This window comes from Mytilus trossulus, chromosome 3, assembly GCF_036588685.1.
Source record: "Mytilus trossulus isolate FHL-02 chromosome 3, PNRI_Mtr1.1.1.hap1, whole genome shotgun sequence".
NCBI classification, from domain to species: domain Eukaryota; kingdom Metazoa; phylum Mollusca; class Bivalvia; order Mytilida; family Mytilidae; genus Mytilus; species Mytilus trossulus.
This window is the reverse complement of record NC_086375.1, coordinates 36,044,121-36,071,127: the sequence shown is the minus strand read 5'-3', so window position 1 is coordinate 36,071,127 and position 27,007 is coordinate 36,044,121. Positions and strand designations below refer to the sequence as shown.

At 31.5% G+C, this 27,007-nt stretch overlaps 1 protein-coding gene across 1 annotated transcript in view; it reads right to left on the bottom strand.

Moving 5' to 3' along the window:
• The window catches only part of LOC134710728 (kinesin-like protein KIF16B), a 38,253-nt gene that overhangs the window by 4,079 nt on the left and 7,167 nt on the right, over nt 1-27,007 (bottom strand). Inside the window, exons 7-27 of the mRNA XM_063571119.1 lie at nt 26,366-26,475; nt 25,571-25,640; nt 24,284-24,356; nt 23,495-23,562; nt 22,728-22,828; nt 22,269-22,385; nt 20,881-20,978; nt 20,073-20,147; nt 19,791-19,844; nt 19,209-19,262; nt 14,889-15,008; nt 14,396-14,447; nt 9,278-9,415; nt 8,241-8,326; nt 7,669-7,760; nt 4,893-4,946; nt 4,322-4,454; nt 3,545-3,628; nt 2,877-3,038; nt 1,245-2,047; nt 530-575 (exon numbers count right to left, since the gene is read on the bottom strand). Of these exons, the coding sequence (XP_063427189.1) occupies nt 530-575; nt 1,245-2,047; nt 2,877-3,038; nt 3,545-3,628; nt 4,322-4,454; nt 4,893-4,946; nt 7,669-7,760; nt 8,241-8,326; nt 9,278-9,415; nt 14,396-14,447; nt 14,889-15,008; nt 19,209-19,262; nt 19,791-19,844; nt 20,073-20,147; nt 20,881-20,978; nt 22,269-22,385; nt 22,728-22,828; nt 23,495-23,562; nt 24,284-24,356; nt 25,571-25,640; nt 26,366-26,475 (2,590 nt within the window). The remainder of the gene's footprint in view (nt 1-529; nt 576-1,244; nt 2,048-2,876; nt 3,039-3,544; nt 3,629-4,321; nt 4,455-4,892; nt 4,947-7,668; nt 7,761-8,240; nt 8,327-9,277; nt 9,416-14,395; nt 14,448-14,888; nt 15,009-19,208; nt 19,263-19,790; nt 19,845-20,072; nt 20,148-20,880; nt 20,979-22,268; nt 22,386-22,727; nt 22,829-23,494; nt 23,563-24,283; nt 24,357-25,570; nt 25,641-26,365; nt 26,476-27,007) is intronic.

Here is a 27,007-nt window from a genome sequence, read left to right as displayed (position 1 = left end):
TGGATAACAACTGTCATATTCTTGACTTAGTGCAGACATTTTCGTATGTAGAAAATGATGCATTATACTTGGTTTTAACATAGCTAAACATCTCACTTCTATGAAAGTTGCATCAAACTCCCTAATATTCATAATGAGGTCAGTTTATAAGTACTATATACTTAGAATAGAATTATACCCTCTTCAATATTAAATCAAAAATATGTATTTATAATCATTAATCAGCATATAAATAAAAAAAACAATGATTGTTTGTAGTGTGAGTGAAATATGTTAAAAAAGGGAATGTTAATGAAATTTTTCTCAAGCGCACTACAAAATACTACACATTTTGTTTGAAATAGACAGTTTTGTTTTCATTAGACAAATTAAGTTAATTCTAAAGATAACCCATCATATGTCTTGCTTTTGTGGATATTGGTGGACAATTTCAGGGTCGTAACATGAATCTGTTCGGATAGATATTGGATGTATGTGAAAACAGATTGTGATGTTGCAGCGGATCTAGTTTATTGATTTATTTGTATACCTGTTGCTTCGGATGACTTGAAGTTTGGTCACTATCCCCTTGAAAACTGAAAAAATTACAAACGTTTTATATTCTCTTCTTTTTTCATCATATTTCTAAAAATATTCGAAAGAGAAAAAAATACGCGTTTAATCATAAACTTAAATTTATTTGTATATATACTTCATGTTTATGTTTAGCAATGAAATCTAAAATAAAACCATAACATTAAAAATGTACAAAAGAGATAAAAGAGATAAAAGAGATATCCAAATGTCCACAAAAGAGTTTAAAGAATTGACCATGTTTTGACTTACTTAAACTCAATTTTTTGTATATATGCTGTTCACTGGCCTTACAGTCACACTATATAACTCAACATAATAAAATTACAAAACATATATAAAAATAAATCTTGAAGACTCGAGGTTGAAAATATGTGATTATTGCTAAGGACGATCGGACGGATAAGACTTGTATAATGCCGTCAAATTATAAGTTGGGTATAAAAGTCTTGTTGTAATGCCTGACAATACACTTATATGAACTTTATTTACCTCGCAATTTACATGATGTAAAATGAATACATATGGTGTCTTCAATCGTTGCTTTAGCACATGCTTGATTTACACTAATTAAACATGAAGTGGTAACTATGATTTATTGTTGTTCAAATAAACATTTTAACATATATCTAGACCTGTTGTCCCCTTTCTTTATTTATACATTTACTTACTTTAGATCACGTTTCAGTTTTTCTGTCGACTCATTGAATTCTTTATCTAGAACAGCAAGTCTGGACTCTAGACCTGATAACTTTGATTGTATTTCTTTTTCATTCAGATCACGTTTTTTCTTCTTTTTAAGTGTCTCTTCTGCAATCACATGTTGCTGTTTCGTGCAGCTATCGGTTGACATGCTGAGCATCCCTTCTAGATTTTCTAGTTCGTTTTCCCAATTTTGAATGGTACTGTCCAGATCGTCGCGTTCTTTCTTTTTTATGTACATTGTGTTATTGATTTCTTTAAGCTTAGGACTAATTGTAGATAAAACATTTAGTTTTTTCAGTTGAAATTCTTCTATCAACTTATGTCTGTTCAGATCAATTTTCATTTCTTCTTTTTCTAACTGTGTCATGACTTCTCTATGGTCTTTTGCAATAGATTCTTGTTCTTGTATTAAAAGTTCTTTCGCTTCATTAATATGTGTTTGCTTTTGCAAAAGTTTAGACTTTTCTGTTTGGTTCAAACCACGCATTTTTTGTTCACTCATCTGCTGCTCATGCTCATGGATATCTTGCCATGCTTCATCTATTTTTCTCATTTCAGATGCCCTACTATGTTCCGCCCTAGTACGTTTATCTCGTAACAGTTTTAGTTCTATATCGACATCCGTTTGTATTTTTTGTTCCTGTTGTTCAAGTTCTTTTAGAATTCGTTCATTAACATCAGACTTTGATGTCAGTTTTGTCTTTTCTTCTGTGAAACAGTGTTCTAGGTTTTGTAAATCCTTATCTATATCTTCTAAATTTTTCAAGTTCTGTATTAATTATAAAGTAATGAAAGTTTGTGTAGGCGCTAATTGTAATGTCGAAGTACATGTAGTTCAACTTGTTTAATTTTTCATCAGAAGTTTGCTGCATATTCAAATAAACATATAATCTTCAAAACATTAAAATGTCACAATAAAAAGAATGAACTGTATGTTTTGCAATTTTATTCATTTTCTATGCAAATCCTCACAGTTTTTGGTGGGGTTCGTGTTGTTTATTCTTTGTTTTTCTTTGTTGTGTCATGTGTACTATTGTTTGTCTGTTTGTCTTTTTCATTTTTAGCCATGGCGTTGTCAGTTTGTTTTAGATTTATGAGTTTGACTGTCCCTTTGGAATATTTCGACCCTCTTTTTTAACTCCTCAGATATTATAAAATTCTTTGAACGTTACAAAAATCGACTAGTTTTTTTAAAAAATAATCTGCTGTCCCTGCACAATCGCAATAATCGGTTGTTATTGTTTGCTCTTATCGTTTTTGTACAAAATTACCGCATTGGTTAATTGTCAGTTAAGTAATTAGCACATATTCACTGAAACCACAGTCATACACAGTCGTACACACTAATGAATAAATTGTAAAAATTCATTATAACTATCATTTTATGTAGAAATTATTAAAGGCGAACAAAAACATTTAATCACAAAAATACTGAACTCAACAAGTGTCATATTACTTACTTTGTACAAGTTTTCCAATGTAGAAAATGGTGGATTGAACCTGGTTTTAAAGCGCTTAACCTCTCACTCGTATGACAGTCGCATCAAATTCCGTTATATTTACAACGATGCTAATGAATACATAATATTTGTTCTTACCTGTCCCTTGCTCTCTAATAGACCGGCGATTTTAGAATGAACGTTTGATTGAAGAGTTATTTGTGAAATAACAAGATCATTTTCTTTCTGTTCTAGAATAAGTATCTCATCATCCAAGGCCTTCAGGGTAAATTGCAGGTCTGACTTCAGCTTTGTAATTTCCTAGACATGAAACATACAGATACTTTATATTTTTCAAATATTCGATATATAACTATATTTTTTTAATTGTGAATTTGGAAAAAAAACATAATGATAAAAGATACCGGGCTTATAATTATGTATGCCAGATACACGTTCAGTCTTAAAGACTAACCTGTGGTTTAGTAAGAACATTGAAAACCAAATATTCAGAATTATGCATAATCAGGTTAAGAGTTCCCGAGGTACAACAAATTTAGAATATGTCATATTTTGATAAGCAGTAATTTAAAAAAAACAAATATGCGTATCATTATGTCAGTATCAAAGAGAAAACTACAAGTCTGTTGACACCTTTTGGACCACACTTCCATCAGCATTGGCACCATTGAAACTGTTGCAAAATCCCATTAAAGATACTAGGCTTGTTGTTTTGTCCACGCAATGAGCGGCAAGTTGCTTGCACATGGCTGTTGTAAAAATTTCCAAAATAAATATATCCTGTGTGATTTACTGAAAATAAATACCTGTAAAATTGCATCTTTGGCCTTCGTGTGTTCATCAGTTAGTTTTTTCAATCCTTTTCCATATTTTGTATTTTGTATATTGTCCTTCATAGAATAAAAAATAACATCAAATGTATTTTACATTGATAATGTGAACGAACGAATATAATTTCGGCTTCAATGATTTCTCCAACATTTGCAAATGTAGATGTTTTATTTCTTCTAAACATATAATGCTTTAAAGTATCCGTTCCAGTTTCACAAAAATTTGACCGAGCGCGCAAAACCCACATGGATAGTCAACGTCGTTAAACCCCTCCACCTTTTTCTTCGATGAATTATTAACCGTTCCAAATGTGATGCTCCTGATAAAAGTTAATGTCGTCTTAGAGATACTCGAAGGTGAAATATTTCAAACTAAATCAGGAAGATCTATATAAATACTTAAAAGCTATAGAGTTTATATATTGTTAAGATTTCGTGAGTGATGTTTTTTTCATCTGTAATACTTCTGATAATTTACATATCTTATTAAAGTAGTTTTAAACTTTTCAACTTTCAAATAAGTTTTGAATTGAAATGTCACGCTCAATATGAATTGTTTATTTCCGAAACGGTTCTTCAACGAAAAATAAATCTACTGTTGATGGATGTCGATCATTAAAGTTCATAAGGTGAACAGTAGATTGTATATGGCGCATTATTGGATGAATGTGGTCTCAAAAACATTGAATTCTCCCCAACTTTATTTTATACAAATACAAGTAGACAGAAATATATAATATTATATCATATCACCTGATGTATTCGATCTTTTATATCACCCAAAGTAACTAAAATGTTCTGAACTTCTTGCTCCAGATTGAATATTGATGATTCTCTTTCTGTTTGTGCTTTATCATAGCGTTGTTCCATCAACTCAATGTATTTCCTAAAGAAATTAAATATGTATTAGACAGTTAGACAAAAGAAATTTCACTAATATGAAAATGATACCTGTAAGGAATTTTTGTGTTGATGTACACTCGAACGGCTTCATACAGAAATTTCTTGTCAAATTAATCAATTATGTTTCTTTGAGTTTGTGTTTTTTTTTTGTCAGTCTTATGGGAAAATATAAACATTTAGCTGTTAAACCAGGTTTAAATCACCAATTCCTCGGAAAATGTCTATACCAAGTCATGAATATGACATCTGTTTTCAGTTGTCCTCATGGTTGACAATGTAGAACGTTTTGAATTTTTTATTTCTTTATCTTGAATTGAAGCTGGCTAATTTTGTTATCGACTGTCTAGGCGTTATGTACAGCTAGTTTTGTGTTATAAATTTGTTCTCAGACATGTTTTTGTCTTATCGCAATGACACCTACCTTTGTTCATTTAATTTGTCTATGTCATCTCCGTAGTCATCTGATGTTTCCCAGCTACAGAAAAATAAAAATAGAATAATTGTTATTTAGAATATATACTCGCCATTAGTTTCTTTTACATTGCCATATTGTCAGCACTCCTTCAATGTCTGCGCTTTTAAAATAGTATGTTGCGGATTTGTTCAAATGTAAGCAGACTTAGATGATAGATTTCATTTTGTGCTGATCAGCAAAGTCCATATTTTGACGCAACTTCGTGGCCTTTATATTGTATTTTTATAACTAAACAGTTCATGTCAAATATATAAATCATAACAAAATGGAAAATGGAAATGAGGAATGCGTCAAAGAGATAACTACCCGATCAAAGTGCAAAAAAACAACAGCCAAAGGCCACCAATTCGGTGTTCAACAAATCTAGAATTATTCGGCACCAGGAGGCGGGCTTCAGCTCGCCCTTAAACAAAATTATTTACTAGTTGAGCGAAAAGGAATGTCACACTAAACTCCAAAACATATCAATGAATCAAAATTGACAAATATAGTCGGCTTTATTTGCCATTCTTAAAGGCAATGTTCACACACAAATTAAATGCAGCCAAAAAGTATGGTTACCTAATACTAAAAAATAAAATTCAAGGATCCTCAAGCCGAACACGTGAAACTCAATTTTTTTTCTGGGGTGAGGATGATAGTTCTATATCAATAGCTATTTTATCCTGAAGTTCAGCATCATTCTAGAGGAGAGAGAATCAAATATGATATGCGCTAGATAGTAAGACCGGTTTATTAAATAACAACTAACAGATTGTCAGCATATCTTTCTTTCTTTTAATCTTTATAATATGTTTTTCATAGGAACATATTCAAGAGAGAAACAAGAAAAAGTCAAAATAGCCTTTACTTAGGATTCGTTTAATTACATATTGCCTTGCGGGAATAATTTCAAATGAAAATTATTCACAAAATCATGCAGATAACAAAATTTCTTCAAATATAATAGCAATCACTGGAAAATATAGAAAACAAGAATTTTAAGCATTTATGACGCGTTATTTTGTGAAAAATACCTACATTTTATCAAATTTAACCAGTATTATACTAAGTTACTATGTCACAGTATTTTAAAGGTTATGTACTTATATAACAAACAAAAAACAAAACAAATAGAGTTGTTGGACAAGTGAAAAATTAGAACCAATGTGCATGACAGGAATAAATAGATATCAAAGGTACCATGCTTATAATCTAATACGACCAGACGCGCGTTTCGTTTACAAAAGACTGAGCAGTAACGCTCGGATCAAAATAGTTATAAAACCAAACAAATACAAAGTTGATGCGCATTGAGGACCCAACATTCCAAAATGTTGTGCCTTATATGGCTAAGGTAATCTATGCATGGTCGATAGTATTAGGAAACAAAAATTGCATCATTTCATTAAAATGGGCTAATTCATTCGTTTTAAGTAGACATATTTTCCAATGACGTCAATAGATGACAATGTTGTTTTCTCCTAATGTTCAGTCAGTTCATTTCATACATTTCTAATAATTCTTCTTTATCAATATACAAGTATGGCCCGTCAAAGAGGTGAATATCCAAAATTGTAAACACGAGAAGGTTATTTCAATGAAATAACTTTCAAGGGTTGACAAATTTAATTATTTATCGATTCTAAGGGGCCACACTTGTTTAATTATACCGAACTAACAACGGAAGGGCCTTTTGAACACTTACTATATTTTTTTCACATCACAAACACAAACGAACGTTTGAAAAAAGCACAGGAAAATATCCAAAATTTGTGTTCTAGAATTTCTCGGATGTACAACAAAGGTATAATCTTTTTGTAAAATATAAATGGCCCTGAAAAGGACCGTTTATAAGAGATATCATCGGCTACTGGCACTCTTCATTTCCAAAGCCCTTTTTTCTCGTTTCTCGATGGACTGTCAGTGTAACGTGAACGCTGCCATTTTGTTTATTAACGTCTGTGGCGTCATTTTGATGGGAGGTAACTCGAGTGCAAATCTAGACACTTAAAAAGGTTATTCATTGTTGAATAATAGGGTTATTCACCGTTAAATAATAGCGTTATTCACCGTTAAATAATAGCGTTATTCACCGCTGGTGTAAATTGCAAGGGTTATCCATCCTCCCTTGCAATTAAATGAAAATTAACCGAATTATTTCATGTCACGTGATAAGTTGTTATCCAATAGAATTGTTTGTAAAATATGTTAGGTATAATAATTTTAATTATATCCCTTAATTTAATGAACGTTAAAATGGGTCACTGGAATACAATAAATAATGTTCTCTAAAGCTAAATACTGGCATTGCTAATTATAGAACTTAGATAACAAACAAATACCATACGTCGGCGTTTCAGCTTTATCGGATGTAAGCCGAATAGCAGACAATTATTTTAAGTACATAAATGAGAGGTGGAAGATACAAAAAAAAGATATTCAGAAGCACAAGTCGAAGAAAAACAATCCTTTAAAAAAAAGTTTCGAAAACGCAATTAACTGAGTAAAATAACCCATATTAAACGTTCTAGTATGAGTGCAACAGTACTCAGTTATGCCATATGAAAGAATGTTCGTAATTACTGGAAGCAGAAGCAATCACTGACGTAATATTGGGGGTAAAGTTTGTTAACGTTATTCTTATTTTATTTATATACTATCCCTGTTAAAAGAATTTCGTGGGAAAATATCCGAAGAGTTATGGACCTGTCTTTTATACTATTTGACCGTTAATACTTACTTTGATGATGTCAAGCTGTCTGTAGATCTGTACATGTCACTGATAGATCTTCCATAACCAATAGAAGGCTCTCTAGATACTGATATCCCTTGCTGAAAAAGGAAAGAAGTACATCATAATCATACAGACTAGATTTAGAATAAAAAATCGACCAATGTCCAAAAAAAATAGTAAGCGAAAAATATGCATGGACAGAATTATAGATTAATGATATAATAATAAGAAAACCAAATAAATCGTGTACTTGATATAAGTCATATTCAGGTGCAAATCTAGTAAAATTATGAACTGGAGCTAAAAACATAGACATAAAAGGTGTGGTTCGAAAAAAACAATGGTTTCAATGTATATTTAAAATAAAGAAATAGGTCTCAGTGGTCTTTACGACTTTTGGTTAAGTCATGATGATTCCCTCCACCTTCACACTTATTCTTATTCATGTTTGCAAATGTATATATCGATACCTATTTATGAGTGCTGCTTATAGTTTTCATATTTTAAATTATTAAAAATTACAAAAAGAATTCGATAAGCGTCCTGATAGTGTCTGTGGAAAACTATCCTTCACTTACGTCTTTTAATTCTTCTTTCATTTTTAATGCTTCTGCTGGATTGTTAAAACGGAACATGTTAGTTTTACCTAAAAGTATAACTGCGCCTGGAACAATAAACAGTAGATATAAGAATATGTAAAAAAAAAAAAAAAATGACAAAAATCATTGTAGTTTGCTGTAGATTAATCAAGTATTGTCATGGTCCCTACCTAAATACTTTTGTAGTTTTAGAATTTGCATTATTTATAAAATTATTGGCTTGTTAATATTTAGTTCATAGAATTGTGAAATTTTCATAAAATATATTATGATCTTTCTCCTGTAGAGATTGGCATTTTGCAGAACAACGTCACTGATAAAGGATATCCCCCAACAAGTGGTGTGCGGCGGAATTCTTATATTTTTTTTTATTTTAAAGATGAATATGTTTGAACCTTAGAAACATTAAAACTCGGATTAATAAACGTTAACAATACAATAACAAATTGTAATAATTAAAACGTAATGCATACTGTTATTTCGAGCAGTTCCGGATTCTGATATTAAAGGAATAACAGTACGGTGGTTTGAGCGTTGCCATTGTCAATAACGGATATAATGCAAGCATATGTTTTACTGAACGATGTGGAAAGTCACTAAAACAGATATATCCGACCGTCAAATCCAATATTTTTGAATACAGTACTGTAACTTCTATGCTAATGCAAAATTGTTAAACTGTTCAAAAAATTATTTCTAATAACTCCTTAAACGTCGATTGCTATTGCACAACGTTGTTCCACATGACTCCGACCGTAAACCTTGAATTTGATACCGTTACCTGCCTAATTGCAGGAGAGTTACAGTTAGACATGTTATAAGAAGGATTGTATAGTGACCGTATGTTGATTTCTGAATGTCTGCTGATTTGTGTGTGTATCGTACATTATCAGTGGTTGACATCTTGTCTTATTCGTATTGTTGTCCTTCAATTTCCTTCTAGTTTTTGGTACGTAATGTTTTAATAAAATAAAAATTAGAATTGGGTCTTATACTAGATATTTCAAATATTTTACCTTGTGTTAGTTTGGTTGGCTCAACTATCGAACAACCATTTACTGTGCACATAGCGTTATTCTTCGGAATTAGCTGAACTAGATTATTATCATTGGCGATTGCACAGTGTTCCATTTCTATGTCAAGTCCAGCTATTTCTGACAATAAATAAAAATCTAGTATTGTTTGTATTCAAATAGAATGTTACGATTAGCACATCAAGCGTTAATTATTTGGTAAAAATAGTATATGTAATCGAACCGATAAAAAAAATGTAAGAAATGCCTTGAAATTTTTCTTTGGCTTTTAAGGCATCCATTATACGTTGGATGACCGACATCTCAAAAAATTCGATGCGATCTTAGATCTTTACAAAAAGACAATCGTTAGATCTAGCAAAGGAACGATTGTGTCTTCGTGCCATTTTAAACGAAAAAGGATTATCTTTACGGGTTATGCATGCGTACTTGAAAACCACTTACTATGACGACACATGCTATTGTTCCTTTTGCAGAGTTCATGTTATTATCTACTAGGTTCTTATTACTTCATATGTATATCCGTTTACACAGTAGGGTAACTAGATTCTAATGTCGATCAACTATTCATTTGAGAAAATACTCTTCGTGTTCAAACCAGATTGCTTAAGATCAAAAATTTAGATATCCAAAAGAACCTGAACAGATTAAAAAAAATCGCTTAAAGTTGAGAAGTGACATTACCAATTGACTAATAAAACTAATCAGTCGAAAACAAATGACAACGCAATGACAAAAACTTTTAAGAAAATCAAAAGAGAAACAGATCACAAACACAATTTAGAAAAAAGAAAAGACAGAGCAGTATGAGCCCCCATAAAATACGACCTCAACTTCTCTTGAAAGGTTATCAGATCCTGACTCACATGTTGCACCCGTCGTGTAATCCTATAAAATATTTTGATGAGTTTTATCAAATAACATAGAATCAGGCAAAAGTGTATATCAATTTTACTTTAAATGACTTAGTTGAAAACTGAGTTTCATAAGAAATCATGATCATAATCTATGAAATTTACAAACAGATTATTCGAATAGTGCCGATAACGAAGAATTGGCTACTTGGTAGATGGAAACTTCGAATATAGATATTCTACCAGCAGCGGAAACGACCTATTAAAAGTACTCGTTGCCTTCAGTGTCAAAAGATCTACAAAAAGTGTTCAATTCCTATATTTAAATTACAGTGCAAAAAAGGAACGAACGAGTTGATGACATACGATGCAGTAATGTGAGAGGAAGGACATCGCTAACGTAAAATGTTATTTTTCAAGACGTCAAACTGTGAAATAGCATGAGAATATGCATTTTTCGTCTGAATTATTTTGAAAACGAGTTCATGGACACCTCTTTTAATTGGCCTAATTATGTATGACGATAACTTGTAACAAATTTTAAAAACAAATCACCGATGAAATTATTCTAAATAAGTTTACTTTTATTTACTAAAATCCTGAAAATGTGATTCTAAGTAGTGAATTTAGACACACTTATGTAGCGAAGATATAACGGACGGTTTTACAGAGTCCGCGTGTCTATATCTTTTGAAACAATAAAGAAGAGTATGTTGTTATAAAAAATATGAATGACCAAGAAATCGAAATTTTCAGCAAATGTCTAAAATGTCGACCCATCTTATCTCTAAAAACAGCACATGGAGTGTTATGTGGATACAATATTTCAGTTAACTAGGTGAAAATAAGTCTGTATATATCAGTAATTCCCGAAGAATTAAAACTTGAATCGTAAGCCTTCAAAATAAGCATTTCATTAATCTAGGTTCTAATGTCACGTAGATCACGTGAAGTACGGATGTTTAATTATAATGGTTGAAACACCATTTGATTGTTGTCAAGTCTACTTTAAATGGAATCTTTCAAACTATCTATGTTATGTCATCATCTCAATATATAAAAATATTTCGGCAACGTAATTTATGTTGCTAAATATGATATAAATATTCAATCCTATTACTTGCTGTGGGCATGATTTGTCTGATGAAGTGACATTTGTTTTCTTATATAATACATGACTCTTTTTTTCAGTTTATTTTTATTCCAGATATATCGATGCTTGTATATTTTATGATCGGATGAGAATGGAAATTTCCTTTGTTTATTGAAGTTATGATTTAGAGACGCTACTAACCAGAGAAAGAGAGTTCAGATAGGCCAAGTGTGTACTTAACTGTCCTGAATTTTACCCGACAAAAGGGAAAATACTGACTTATTTTACTTGGGCACGTTTTGTCTGCAAGAATGATGTTTCTTTTTGTTATATAATATATGACTTTTTATTTCAGTTTATTTTTATTCCAAATATATCCATGCTTGTAGATTTTATGATAAGGTGATGATGGAAATTTACTTTGTTTATTTGAAGTTATGGAATAGAAACACTACTAACCAAAAAGAGTTCGGACAGTCCAAGTATGTACCTAACTGTACTGAATTTTACCCGACAAAATGGAAAATACTGACTTACTTTTACTTAGGCACGTTTTTCTGCAGGATTGTCGTCTGTTTTTGTTATATAATTTATTGGTTTTTATTTGTTTATTTTTATTCCCGATATATCGTTGCTTGCATAATTTATGATTGGATAAGAAGGAACACGTCTTTTATTAAATGAAGTTCTGATATAAAAACACAACAATCCCAAAAGAGTTGAGATGGGCAAAAGTTGTACTGAATTTATTCCAACCGAATAGAAAAGACTGGCTAACATCTTCTTTACTTTAAATCTCTCACCAAATAAAACTAAGACATATCAGACTCATATATGAATTGTATCAATTGTCCCTTTGTTAGCATGCATTACATACAATGCAAATCCACGCTCTGGCAAACCAGTCTGAAATGTAATTTTATAACTTCTGAACAGTCCTTCACACCGTCTGCATAAAAAATACAGTAAAGAGCATTTAAGACGCAGTTATATTCGGTTGAGAATTTGTCGACTACGGTTCCGTCGAATCCAAAATCGGTCGAATGTATTTTAGATAAGGCCAAGTGTAGTTCAAACTTAGTTGAACATATTATTTAAATGTTTTAGAAGCTTCGGTTCCAAATCTCTCAGGCTGTTATTTATTGGGTCCCTTTTAGTCATATATCTTTACATTTGTTTCAGTACTTATACATTGTAGGCCTTCATATTTTGAAATAAAATACTTAGTTTCGCAATTTTTCAGACTTCTTTCAAGATGTGGTTTTAAAGTTTGACTGTTCCTGTTTAAATATTACAAAAAAGTAAAAATCACAAAAATACTTAACTCCGAGTAGATTCAAAACGAAAAGCTTTTCATGAAATGGCAAAATCAAAAGCTCAAACATATCAAACGAATGGATAACAACTGTCATATCCCTTACTGGGTAGGTATTTTCTTATGTAGAAAATTGGTGGATTGAACCTGGTTTTATAGCTAGCTAAACCTCTCACTTGTATGGTAGTTGCATCAAATTTCATTATATTGACAACGATGCGTTAACATGTCAAATATATAACAATCAACATTGTGTTATAATCTTAATCACTAAAAAACAAACAAATATGTAATAAAATGGCATATAGACCAAGCATATTAGCAAAAATTAAAGACAAGAATACATAAATTTAACACAATGACGGTATATTAAAGTACAGAGCCACGTCATGTATGTAACGAAGGAACATAAAATGGCATATAGACAAAGCACAAAGCAAAAAATGAAAGACAAGGAAAAAACAAGACACTGTATATCATAATACAATTTTTAAGGTTTTGTTGTACTCATTTGAAGCATTCTAATTGTACTAAATCCTGCCAAATTCTACAATTTGACTTTCAGATATACTGGTGATGTTCTGCAACATATATTACAGTGAACTTGGAACTATACCACCAAATCTAGAGTGTCTGCAAAGAGGCCATAAAATATCTATCATCTACTCATGATAAGTATGTTGCTGTTCCTGCGAACAAAGCTTAAAATAATATTGTCTTTGAATGTGAATCGTACTACTACGAATGTCTCATAAAAGGATTAGGAATAAATGAGCACTCAGGTAATGCCACATACAAATACATATCATTTGATAATACAATACAATGTGATTTATTTAGAAACACTCCGTCACATTGACATGTGAAACAAGAGGTAAAAACATACAAAAAACAATCACATAAATGACAGGATGAAATTTGGCATATCATAGGTCCATTATGCCTTTAATGAACATTACATTGAACAACAAATCGGAGGCCCTACCTTGTTTACGGAAGACGTCACGAGTTAGTTGACTGCTATGGAATACCCGGTATCCGTAAAACATATGATATCGTATATTTTCTTCATGTTGTAACTACAATCCCGTTCCCTTTTCACAAATGGGACCTACCGAATTATACTATTTACCGACTTTGTTATAACATAAGCAACACGTAAGGTGATACATGTGGAGCAGGATCTGCCTACCCTTCCAGACCACCTGAAATCACCCCCTGTTTTTGATGGGGTTCGTGTTGTTTTACCCCTATTTGTGACATTTTGTTCACGCATGATTGTCAATATAATGATATCTGATGCGACTGTCGTACAAGTGAATAGAAAACCAGGTTCAAACCACCATTTTCTACATTTGAAAATGCCTGTACCAAGTCAGGAATATAACAGTTGTTGTCGATTCGTTTGATGTGTTTTATCATTTGATTTTGCCATTTAATAAGGGACTTTCCGGTTTGATTTTTCCTAGGAATTCAGTATGTTTGTGATTTTACTTTCTTCTTCATATCTTTAAATTGGCGACTTAAAACTTCAATGTGACAAACGTGATAATTTCAGCTTAACCCATTGTCAACCTATGGGTTCAGTAATTTTCAAATAATTGTACAGTTTGTTCTTTATTGTGTTGTTACACAAGTTAATCAGGTATGGGGAGGGTTGGGCACTTTAATGCATGTTGAGCCTTGCAATATCCTGTATGTACAAGTACTATGTAATGAGTTTCTAACTGATTTTTTTTTTCACATTTGGTCATATCGTTTTTTTGACTGTTCAAGCAACTATGATCATTTAAATACAAAAGACTGGTTCATTGAAGTTTGAAGGGGAAGCAACTTACTGATATCTTGCTCCACTTGTGCGTCATTTCTACCTATTGTAGTTATGCCAATCTGCAATTAGGAAAAGTTAATTACAAAATAAATGCTAATAAGAGACAAAATGATTAAATATTAAATGGAACCTTACATAAGTGGCTTAAATTTTGGGAGTTAGGGGTAAAATACTAGTGGGCTTACTGATCTTTACCTCTTAATTACTGAAAAGAACCAACAAACTGCGTTTTAGCTGTCATGTTATACATAAATTTAAAGGTTCGTGCTTCAAAAGTAACACATGATATTTTCATGTTATACAGAGTTCTTTATAACGACTGGAACAGAGTAATTGATCCAGGTTTGGTTTTTTTTATTATTAATTTGTGTTTCTTAGATTTTCGTAAAAAGATTTCAGGAATATAGGCTTTTCTCACTCCTTTGATCATGATTCAATTCTGTCCATCTGTATATAGTTTTGCAATGCCAGTTAATATTCGAATTAGTTCCATGTCTAACCTTAAGATTATACATAGTTATCCCTGTGCTAAATATATCATCATCAATGCCAATAAGATGTGGATGAGCTGAATCTAACATAATTCCCTTTCCTTCCTTGCGAACAGCCATTGCATGGTCCTGTAGAAATCGGTAATCAAAATATAAAAAAAAATAAAAATTTAAACCATGAATATAATCTTGCAGAAACATATATTTATTTAAAAGACATATAAATAAAGGCAACAGTAGTATACCGCTGTTCAAAACTCATAAATCTATGGACAAAAAACAAAATCGGGGTAACCAACTAAAACCGAGGGAAACGCATTAAATATAAGAGGAGAACAATGACACAACACCGAAACGCAACACACACAGAAACGAACCAAGCATCAGACAAAATCCCACGAGAATAACACATATAACATCTTAACCAAATACATGAATTTGGGATAAACAAGTACCGTGGCACGTCTTATCTTAATATCTCAAAAATAAGAGAAAACAAACGACACAACATTAAAATGCAACACACACAGAAACGAACAATAATATAACAATGGCCATCCTTCTGACTTGGTACAGGACATTTTTAAAGGGGAATAAAAATGGTGGGTTGAACCTGGTTTTGTGGCATGCCAAACCTCGCACTTTCATGGCCAAGTTAAATATAACATTGAAATGACAACATAATATTACAGGACTACAAAACAAATAAATAGGAGAACATATTAGACAAAGAAACACATGATTAATAGATAACAAAAAGAATCAGGTTTAAAATTCAATACGCCAAAAACGCGCCTCGTCAACACAAGACTCACCAGTGACGCCCAGATATAAAAGATCGAAAGTGAAAAAAAGTACAAAGTTGTACAGCACTGAAGATCAAAAGTTGAAAAAGGTTGTGCCAAATACGGCGTAGTTTTTATGCTTGGGATAAGAACATCCAAATTATTTAGAACAATTAATACTATTGTAAACAGTAAATTTTATCGAATGAATATGAAAGAGATATATATAATGAAACTGAAGTATTAACTAATTACTGAAAACTAAACCCGAATACATAATGCTAAGACCAAACAGAATAGACACACCCGACTCAGTTCAGGCCTAAACGCAGTAAATCATAAATTTTTTAATGACGTCACATACGATGGCGAAAAGGCACAAACATTACGCCACATTTGAATTTATGAAATTTAGAAACAGCGTGACGTCACATATGAAAAACTATAATTTAAAAGTAGAATAGAATTAGGATTGATTTAAGATTATATTAGAACTAAATACTGATATTACATTTAAACAATGCATATTGCAATACTTATCAATAGCAATTAACTATAGTATGTATATGTCCAGTTTGTTGTGAATCCAACTTCAAACGTAAATTATCGTACAAAATTAAATATAATTAATAAAGGCAGTGATTAATTTTTCTTTCCGTAACTCCTAAGTATAATAAAAAAAGACGTCAACACATTTGACAAAATCCGATGAGAATTACAAATATAACATTAAACATTTAAACTAAATACATGAATTTGGGATAGACAAGTACCGTAACACGTCTTATAGTAATGCGAATTCACATTCAGCAACACAGTCACAATCGGGAATAAGTCTAAACGTTTGGTAATTAAAAGATTAGACGACCTAATGACAAACCACAATCTACCATGTGGTAAAAATGTCTTTAGCTAGTTTGGTTAAAGACACATCGTATGGATCCATCAATTCGTGATGGTGTCCATAAAATTTACGGAGTGTCAATTTTAATCTGTCTTCCTCATAACTTTGTTGGAGCAGTTTCTGCGTAAGGAGCACACTCCTGTATATGAAGTCCGTATAGTGTGAACAAGCACGTGAATAACGTATCAATTGTGATATATAAACACCATACGAAGGGGCAGAGGGTATGTTACTGCTAAGAAATGGGAAATTGATAATTGGGAAGTTGAAATCGTCCCGTTTATCATAGATTTTCGTGTGAAGTCGTCCATCTACGTCAATATTGAGGAAAAGATCAAGGTATGAAGCAGTCCTTCTAGTATCAGTAGTATCCTTAATTTCAAGTTCACTGGGATATATGAGATGTAAGTATTGGCTGAAGTATGGATTATTCAATGATAGAACATCGTCAATATATCGGAAAGTAAAATTAAAGAATTTTGCAAGGTGCTTTTTCTTTTTGTCTTTTAGAAGGTTCTGAATACATTCTGCTTCATACGAGTACAAAAACAAATCAGCCAGCAGGGGTGCACAATTAGTACCCATTGGAATACCGACTGTCTGTTGAAATATGAATCCTCCAAACTCAACAAATATATTGTCGATCAAAAAGTCCAGCATTTTAATAATATCATCTTCAGTATATTTTCTAGAAGATTCAGTGTGATTCTTCACAAAATATGAATTATTGTATCCCGAAACAAGAAATTTGTATCTACGATTCCCATTTTTATAGAAAAAGCTCTGTTTTATGAGATGGCGAAGTCGATCTTTCAACTGAGCATAGGGAATAGTAGTATATAGCGTAGAAAAATCAAAAGTTTTTATGTTGCTGCAAAATTGCAAAGATTGTGATCGAAGGTTAAGCAGTAGATCTTTCGAATTTTTGAGAATCCACATCTGGTTAACACCACTGGTAGAATATATCTCCTCACAATATTTTTGAAGGCCATCTTTAACTGTAGAAAGAACAGTAGTCAGTACTTTAGAAAGATGTTTAGTCGAATATTTTGAAGACCCAGCTATGTATCGTTCTTTATATGGAGTTTTGTATAATTAAGGTATGCAGTATAATGAGGGCAAGTTTTCTTCGTTTTCTTTGATGTTGATACCAAAAGAAAGAAGGACAGATTTATGATTTTGTAAAACTTTATCCTTGGTAAATGATGTTAAAGAATATGTAGGATTCCAGTAGTTTTATCAATTCCAAGCTCTGTAGTGAGACATTGCAAATAATGTTTTTTACATATGAAGACAATATTATTTGAGGCTTTATCTGCCGGAACAACGACATATTTGTCATGCAAAGAGGATAAAGCATCCACAACCTCCGGATTCTTGAAAGGGTTAGAAACTCTAGTACTCATATTATATCGTAGTTTTTGTATGCGCCTCTAAATGCATGATCGAATAGCTTTGATCCATTCAGACAAAGTGTCCAGTTCGGGTTCGTCTGGTTCACGCTTTACCCATTTTCTTGCATAGTCCTCAACTGCATCCATCAGTAACTTGAAGTTCTTTTTCCAGTTGATGGGCTGGGGGATTCTATATTTTGGTCCCTTGGCTAGCAACTCTCTGAGTTGTTCATTGGTAACAATGCCAAGGTCACCAGTAATAATATGACCGGCTGGACTATAATTGTATTGTGACGATGCACATGAGCAATCCGGAGGCTTGGATTTTGTATCTTTGAGGTTAAAAGCCTCTAAAACTCTCTTATGTTTATAATATACCATATGCGTAGTGATGGGACTTTAAAAATGTTAAACAAAACTGAAAATAGTTGAGTAACAAACAATATAATAAGAAATGTAACCAGACAAGGTAATTATTCATTATTGATTTCGTATCTATTCAACAACTTTTAAGAGGACACAGAGAATGTTTCAGAACAATTGTATAAAAACGCGATTTTCAAATACTAGTAAACAATAATAAATATTAGAAAACACAGGAAAGTTTGTAGTAAGTTAACTTAACAAACTGTATTTTTTACGAATTTTATGGTGGACATATCGGTCAAAACAGAAGAGAGACGTGTAAAATAGAGTTAAAGAATGTAATGACATTTTAAACGAAAGCACAAGCAAACGAGCTATATTGTTTCAATAGATAAAGGAAGATGTGGTATGATTGCATTATGAGACAACACTCCAACCATGTTATAATAAAGAAAAATTAAACCATTATAGTTCAAGGTACGGCCATCAACACGGAGCCTTGGACCACACCAAACAGAAAACAAAAGGGGTCCAAATCATTTATTGTGTAAAACCATTGACACGGAAAAAACAATGGTTTAATCTATATAAAAAACGAGAAACACTTATGAACTACATACACAAACGACAACTACTGAACATCAGATTCCTAACTTTGGACAGGTGCAAACAATTGCAGCAGGATTTAACATTTTAATGGTACCAAACCTTCTCCCTTATCTGAAACAATAGTGTAACATCACAACATAGACAGAAACACTATAAAATATCAATCGGAATGGCTTAACTAAATCAAAAAACGCAGTATCACAAATTAACACACAATAAACGAATTTTGATCAAGCATTATTTGGGTGTATAATTTTGTTTTCATACATACAGCAATATCTGTTTCATGCCATTTTTCTGTCCATTCTTCGGTCAATACCTTAACCTAAATATATCAAGAAAAAACTCATAAGTTTTATTTCACATTCTCCCGATATTGTTTAACATTTTTGATACTTGTAGTCAAAGGGAAATACGTCTAACTTGCATTACATATATGATTTATCACGTATGTAATACTTTGGTTTTACAGTTCATATAAGTAATATGAAGATAGAACATTATGATTTGCATAAATTTATTTATATACTGAAACACTTATATGAATACCTTAATTGAATCTCCAGTTTACTGGTGGTAAATTAAGAAATATATATATTTCTTACTTATATCGTTTTAAATTTTTTAATGTCTTTATAGATTACCTTAAATGTATTTGGCAAAACTCTAAGTATTTTGGTCCTCAATGGTCTTTTAAACGGGTTTTTTATTCGAGCGTCACTGGCGAGTATTTTGTAGACGAAACGCGCGTCTGGCGCAAATAAAAAATTTCTATCCTGGTTTCTATTTTTATTTATATTATATTGTGTCAGAAAATCACATTTGATATTTTGTTTCCTGATATGATACTTACCCTGACTTCACTTTCTTGTAACATTTCCTTTACTCTTGGTTCAGCAGACTGGTCCTTGAAAGCAATTTGAACAGTTACAATATGCAACAAAGTATTAAAAATCAGTGGTGTAAAATGAAGACCGCTGTTTACCTGAATGAAACTTCAAAGATTACAAAACAGTGAAAAATATTTAAAAAAAAAAACGTTTTGTTTTGATAATTTAGGCATTAGCGACGTAATATTTGATAGCATTTCTCATATTTATTTTTAATTATTGGAATAATCAGGAATACAACATACCAGTTCTCCACTAAGCATTGCTTTCAGACGTAATATTTCCTCTTTCATCTCTCTGATCAATCGAACACTAGGATCCTAAAGAATTGAAAACAAATATATTACAAACTGACAACAACTTTTCGAGGAACCTTCTTTAACAAACCTATTACAAACTGACAATGTCTTTTCGAGGAATCTGCTCTAACAAATCTATTACAAACTGACAATGTCTTTTCGAGGAACCTGCTTTAACAAATCTATTACAAACTGACAATGTCTTTTCTAGTAACCTGCTTTAACAAATCTATTACAAACTGACGATGTCTTTTCAAGGAATCTGCTTTAACAAATCTATTACAAACTGACAATGCCTTTCGAGGAATCTGCTTTATCCCTCTCTTAGATATGTGTTATTTAATTTATTATCCTGAATGTTCTGTTATTACTGTCTTTAATTTTTTAGAGTGATAGAGCTGATTCTTTCTCCTCGAAAATACATTGTCAACCTTTTTGACAACGTTTTTTCGAGGTAACAATCAGCTATATGATCCTATCAGCTAAGTGATCTTTATTTATTGTTTCTCTACCTTAATTTTTTTTATATTACGTTATGACAAGCAAATACAATAGCGATTACTTAATAAAGGAACCAGTCTTTATTTTTTAATTAGTGTTTCGGAGACTTGTTTGTTTATTTCTTCGTTTTGCCATGACATTGCCAGTTTTTCTTCTACTTATAAGTTTTTAAACACCTTTATAAATTTCACCTCTTTTTAATAACAGAAATGACGAACTAAAAGATATACAAATGCTTCATATTTTAATTTACCTCATTTTTAGTTGGTTTGTTTACGATGTTCTTCGCTCCTACTGCATATCTCAAAGTCCTTAGTGTTTCATTATAATTGATATCAGCTGGTGATATTGCTGCAATAATAATAGTTTCAAAATGTTCAGTTTCAAAACAAGCAGGTCCTATTGGGATAGCGCTTCATAAAATACAAAGTTCAGACCGGAAGATATAAAAGTCTTCTAATCCTTTAAAAAAAATAATATAACAAAATACCAAACTTCAGGGATGATTCAAAACGGAAAGTCCTTAGCAACCGACAAAATCAAAAACTCAAACACATAAAAAGAATGTCATATTCCTGAATTGGTACAGATATTTTCTTTAAAAGAAAACGGTGAATAAAACCTAAAATCTAGCTTAACATCTCACTTGTATGACAGTCGCATAGAATTCCGTTATCTTGACAACAATGTGTGAGCAAAACATCCGAACATACATGTAGATAAGTCAAAAATTGGGAACACCATATAACATTGTTTTTTTAATTTTGATTACTAAAAAAAACTATTTCAACAAAGAAGAAAAAGCCTTATAGACACTCTACAGAAAAAGTACACAAGAAAAAATGAAAGACAAGAAAACAAATTAGTCTTAAGCACAAATTAACATTGGCGGGATGTACAAATAACGAGATACCAAATGTATATAGCGAACACTGGGGTAAACAGTAAAGTTCAAAAATACACAAAGACAAATAAAAGAACACTATAATACGTCATTAAGATGATAAAAATCGTCAGTACGTAGAATCTATAATTCAAGATCATCATGTTTTATTTGTGAAGTTAATACGGGATAACTATCAACAGGGTCTTGGTATCTGCCGATGAACCTTTTCTAGAAAAAAGAAAGAGACCTTTTTTAATAAAACCCTGGTTTATCAGTTTCAGGCTCAGATACTGGTGACGTATTATAAAGTCTGAGTAGCAGCTAGAAGCACTTCAATACCAAATGAGTTGGGAAATGTATATCCCATATGCAGGTGCAGTTGGTATATTGCTAAGGTTGGAGAAATTCGTAATTTCGATATTAAAATCGTCTCGTTTTTCATAGATTATTGTACTGATAATTTATTAGTTATATATTATGTAATATATGCTGTTATCGTAGTTTAACAGTCCATAAGCGGTAGTATAGACAGTTTGTTACATAATGAAATTCAAGAAAAAATACTTTTTGAAGGCCAACATCCAATGGGAACACTTTTTATTCTCATTTAGCTAGAATGTGCTTGATTTTTAAGAAATGTCAAATGTGTTTACGTTGTTCAATACAAAAGCTTACTACACCTTTTGACATATCAAATGTATATCATAAGGGGAAATGCAATACTAAATAAGCTTCTGGAATATTTCTTCACTCACTTGCTATCATAAATGTTCTAGAGTTACCACCAAGACTGTCCTTAAGCAGCCACGTTAATTTAGAATCTCTATACGGGATAAAAACTTTTTTCTCTATGTCTGTATCGGAAGATTTAGCTGAAAAGAAACGAACTATTTAACAGACGTTGAAACCCACTAAGACAATATGTTCTATACATTGAGAAAGAAAAGTTGTGGAAATAGTTGTTAATCTTTTAATAGGGACAATTTTGGCAGGTAAATATATTGTATTAGCTTTATTAGAAACCAAAATAGTTATTCATGACGTACTATAATTTTGCTTTCCTGAAATTTATGAATTTTTATGTTTTTTGTTCAGTTATCATGCGTTGAAAAGGCTTGATAGTCTGCCATTTATTGGTACTCTTGTCAGTTTTTACAGGTCAAATATCAACTTTTTCCATTCCATGCATAAATTTGAAAAAAAGAAAACTATACCTAGTAGTGTAATAACTGTCCCTAGAGTAACAAGTGATCTGTTAATATTACCACCTTCTTTCAGTCTTTGTCCAGTAGCCCCTGATGCATCTGCACTCTCACTTTAAAGAAGAAGAGAATACTTTAACGAAAATCAATAATAAAAAATAATGTGGCTTGATCATAAAAGGTCAACTTTAGTTCTAGTACAATTACAAAAAAAAAGTATTCGAAGCATGAAATGTCATAATTTTTGTTTAAATTATTTACAAATGTGTTAACTTTAAACTTTAGGTGTAAAAACACAAAATCATGGTACGTCACATCCGGTTGTATACGAAAATAGGTCGAAAAAAACTATTCCCTTGAATTTGACAGTTAAAGGTAATTAATCCTACATTTTATTGCAGTAAAAAAATTATGTGTCATAAATATATGTCTTGGGTATTTCAAAGCACCATTATTTTTTTATTTGGGGTTTCTATAGAATATTTTGTAAACTTGAGGTTACATGGTGACTAAACCTTGTACACACATTAAATAAGGGGAGAAATTTGATTGGTTAACTTCCAGTGATGGTTATTTTCTTATATGCAATGCAATGTTATGTGAAATTTTTTCTATAGTAATGGACAGGATAAAACTTTACTCATGCCAAGTAATTCTTTATTTGAAACAAAGATAAATTCTGCACATTTTTTGGAAACGTGCAAATTTAACAAAGACAAAGTATTTGTTAGGATGATTCTAGTAATAAAGCACTGGGTACTAGGTATATAGAATCTCACCTTCCAGCCAGATCTACCAAATGAATTCTACTTTGGGTTTCATAAGGCATTCCATTAAACATTCTAGCCTAGAGCATATAAAAAATGTGAATAAACCAGCAAACTCAAAAAAAGGGTAAAAGTAAAAAAAAAAAAGTATGTTCATATGATATGTAAGTTGGTACTGTATTAGATTATTTTTTAAATTTTTGATTGTTCATAGAGATTACTTAGTTTTTAGTTTTCTATGTTGTGTCTTCTGTACTATAATTTTTCTGTTGTTGTTTTTTTTTTTAGCCGTGGCATTGTCAGTTTATTTTCGATCTATGAATTTGACTGTCCCTCTGGTATCTTTCGAACCCATTTTTAATATCTCTTTGCAAAAAGACAAACATAAGCAGTTGAAATTTGGGTTGATGAGATATCGAAAAACAGTTTCTTCGAATCTAAAATTAACATATATATACTAAGGGATCATGCCTAGTTTCAAAATATTTAGGTTTCTTTGTTATTTGTTAAATGAAGTTTATAATTGTTATTTTTTATTCGATGAAATTCTTATTTTCTTATAGCTATCACAAAACGTTCTTTAACTGTTATATTAAAAAAAAACATTACGAAAGTATAAATAATATTTGTTTTAAAACATTCATTACAATCTCCAATTCTTAATTTTTATAGAATCATTGATAAAACAGAAAACGCAAGGAATGCATTTTTAATTTAGATTTATAAATGTTCAACATATATACAAAATATCATTACATAGAGATGATATTTACTGGAGTGAAAATATAAAAATGAGAATACCTGAGTAAATATGAGAGTAAATATAGCATGTGACCTGCTGCTGACGTCATTCATATTGGTGGGTGCTGTACATCTACAGTTTCAAAATAGTTCATATAAAAATTATTTTATTATTATGGTTTCCGCTTCACGGTCTATGGTTGAGATTCCTTAGGAATTTTACATTATGAAATCTTTTGAATTTTTGAAATACTTAGGTTGTTCTACCTTAGGAATAGATAACATTAGCTGTATTTAGCAAAACCTCTAGGAATGTTGGTCCTCAATGATCTTCAACTTCGTACTTTATTTGGTCTTTTTAACTTTTTTGGATTCGAGCTTCACTGATGAATCTTTTGTAGACGAAAGGCGTGTTTGGCGTAATTACAAAATTTGATAATCCTGGAATCTATGATGCGTTTATTTTCTACCCAATACGGAATCTTAATCAAATAGATTTTTTTTAAATCTTTAAACCATATCATCTAAAACAGATTTCTTTGTCGATACTACTTTTGATATCTGTATGGTAATTCAGCTTTTGTAGTTTAACAATGAATATTAATTAGTATGACGATGACGGTGATACTGGGGTGGCGTTTAATTTCAAAAGGCAATTGTTACATAAATATTAGAAGTATGATATGTCAATAAACTCATCATAGATCAATGTGATATCGTTTTTTGTACACAACCCACATCTAGTTCGCATAGTAACAGTCCTTTAGATGATATATCAGCCTTCTCGGGATTAATTCGTCTATAATAGCAAAGCATATTAATAAGAGGTCTTTCTGCAATATTGATATTCATATTGAAGAAAAAAACATTAAATTAAAAGTTATGATTTCAAAACTTTTAATTCCAGCCCATCAACACCTGTTGTTGAAATGAATATCAACTACTATTAAGTGGTCATTTTATAAATTTCCTGTTAACAACACTTTGAATTTGTTCGAAAAACTAAGGATTTTCTTATCCCAGGCATAGATAATCTTAGCCGTAATTGGCACAACTTTTTGGAATTTTGGGTCATCCATGCTATTCAACTATGTACTTGTTTGGCGTTATAATTATTTTGATCTGAGCGTCACTAATGAGTATTATGTAGAAGAAAAGCGCATCTGGCGTTTTAAATTATAACCCTGGTACCTTTGATAACTAGTTATACTCAATTCCATATGCTAATTTGGACATCTCTGAATGAAACAAAGGCATTAGAAATAGGTTCAATCTCGTTATTGATATTTGTTGTGCTTAATATTATCCAGCAGTAGTAATTTTTAATTTGACTTCTTCTACTCTTACCTATTCGTTTCCCCTATTCGAATAAGTTCATTTGCATCTTGTAAGCTGTCTGCTATATGGTGGGATAAATCTAAAGGAACAAAATTATAAATTGTATTTCATCGCAGGTTTTGTTTGCTTCTCTTGACCTATGCATTACTTCTATGAGATTCAAAAAAGAGTTTATATTTGTTATTCAAATGTGCATAGTGTGATCAGGGTGATTTCAAGAAATCTTTATTCTGATAATAAGCATTTAGTTCGCGTTTGAATTGATATAATAGTGACACCCACTAACTTGTCTATAAATGTGTCATTATTCTTTGCTTGGAGTTATAATTAAGACAAGCTCGTTGGATGTGGTAAGCAAATGCTAAAATATAATCAAACACACTGTAGTTTACACAATTACTAAGCTTAGTATATCTTTGTTTCTCTTGCAATATTTTCACTTTGTTATATAAAAAAAACTAAGCTTTTGTTGTTAGTTTGAGTTTTAAACAGCGGTATACTACTGTTGCCTTTATTTTTTTTTAAAGTGTAATCAATTGATGAAATTTGGATATAGGTAAACTGATGTTGCCTATTTGTACTTTGATTGGGGATGTTTCCCTTTTCAGTCGCCTCTTTATATACTATTTGAGACATGTTTATCATGCGATAGATACCTTATGTATATATTTGTCCATATACTATTATCATCGGTATTGTAATGTTTCTTGACCGTGATACCACCTGCTTCATGAAAAGAGTTTGGATTTCTATACACGTTGTATTACTTTATGTATTATTATTATATATTAGAATATATGTTACCTTCAACATATGGGCCATACTTAGGGTGCTCTCTTACACGTAAACCCTCTCGAGCTCTATCGGGGGTTTCGAGTAGATCTCTTACTCTCTCGTTATATATCTCCATAAAACTAAAATAATAGAGAAACATTATTAGATTTGCAAGCATTTTATAAAGAGCAAACTATAACGGTATCTGTAGTTGAGGCCACATAATAAATGCTACAAGTAACGAACAAATCATGCATAATTTGTGTTTTTGAAAGATTGAGAACCAAAAAATAGCATAACAATTGGAGGTGAATAATGAAGCATAAATTAAGTTACGATTATTATAATGACAATCCGTCCCCGTGTTTAACGATTCGCCTAACTCGACTTTTTACCTGATGCTTAGTTTAGTTCAAAAATATTTATTTATAATGGATTTGGAAGCAAGTAATTGCAACTTATGTTAATTCCTTTCCACTTTGCGAGTGTTTCCTTGTAGCGGGATTTACCTGCTCTTTTTCGAAATCTGGAAGAGTGTCTTGTACGTGCAAGAGATATTGCTCTTCCATAACAGTGGTCAACCATTTATCGTCCCCTTCCGAAGGACTGTCATCGGTTCCTCGAGACCATACTTTTAAATGGTGCTTACTTCCCTTGAGAAGTATATCACAT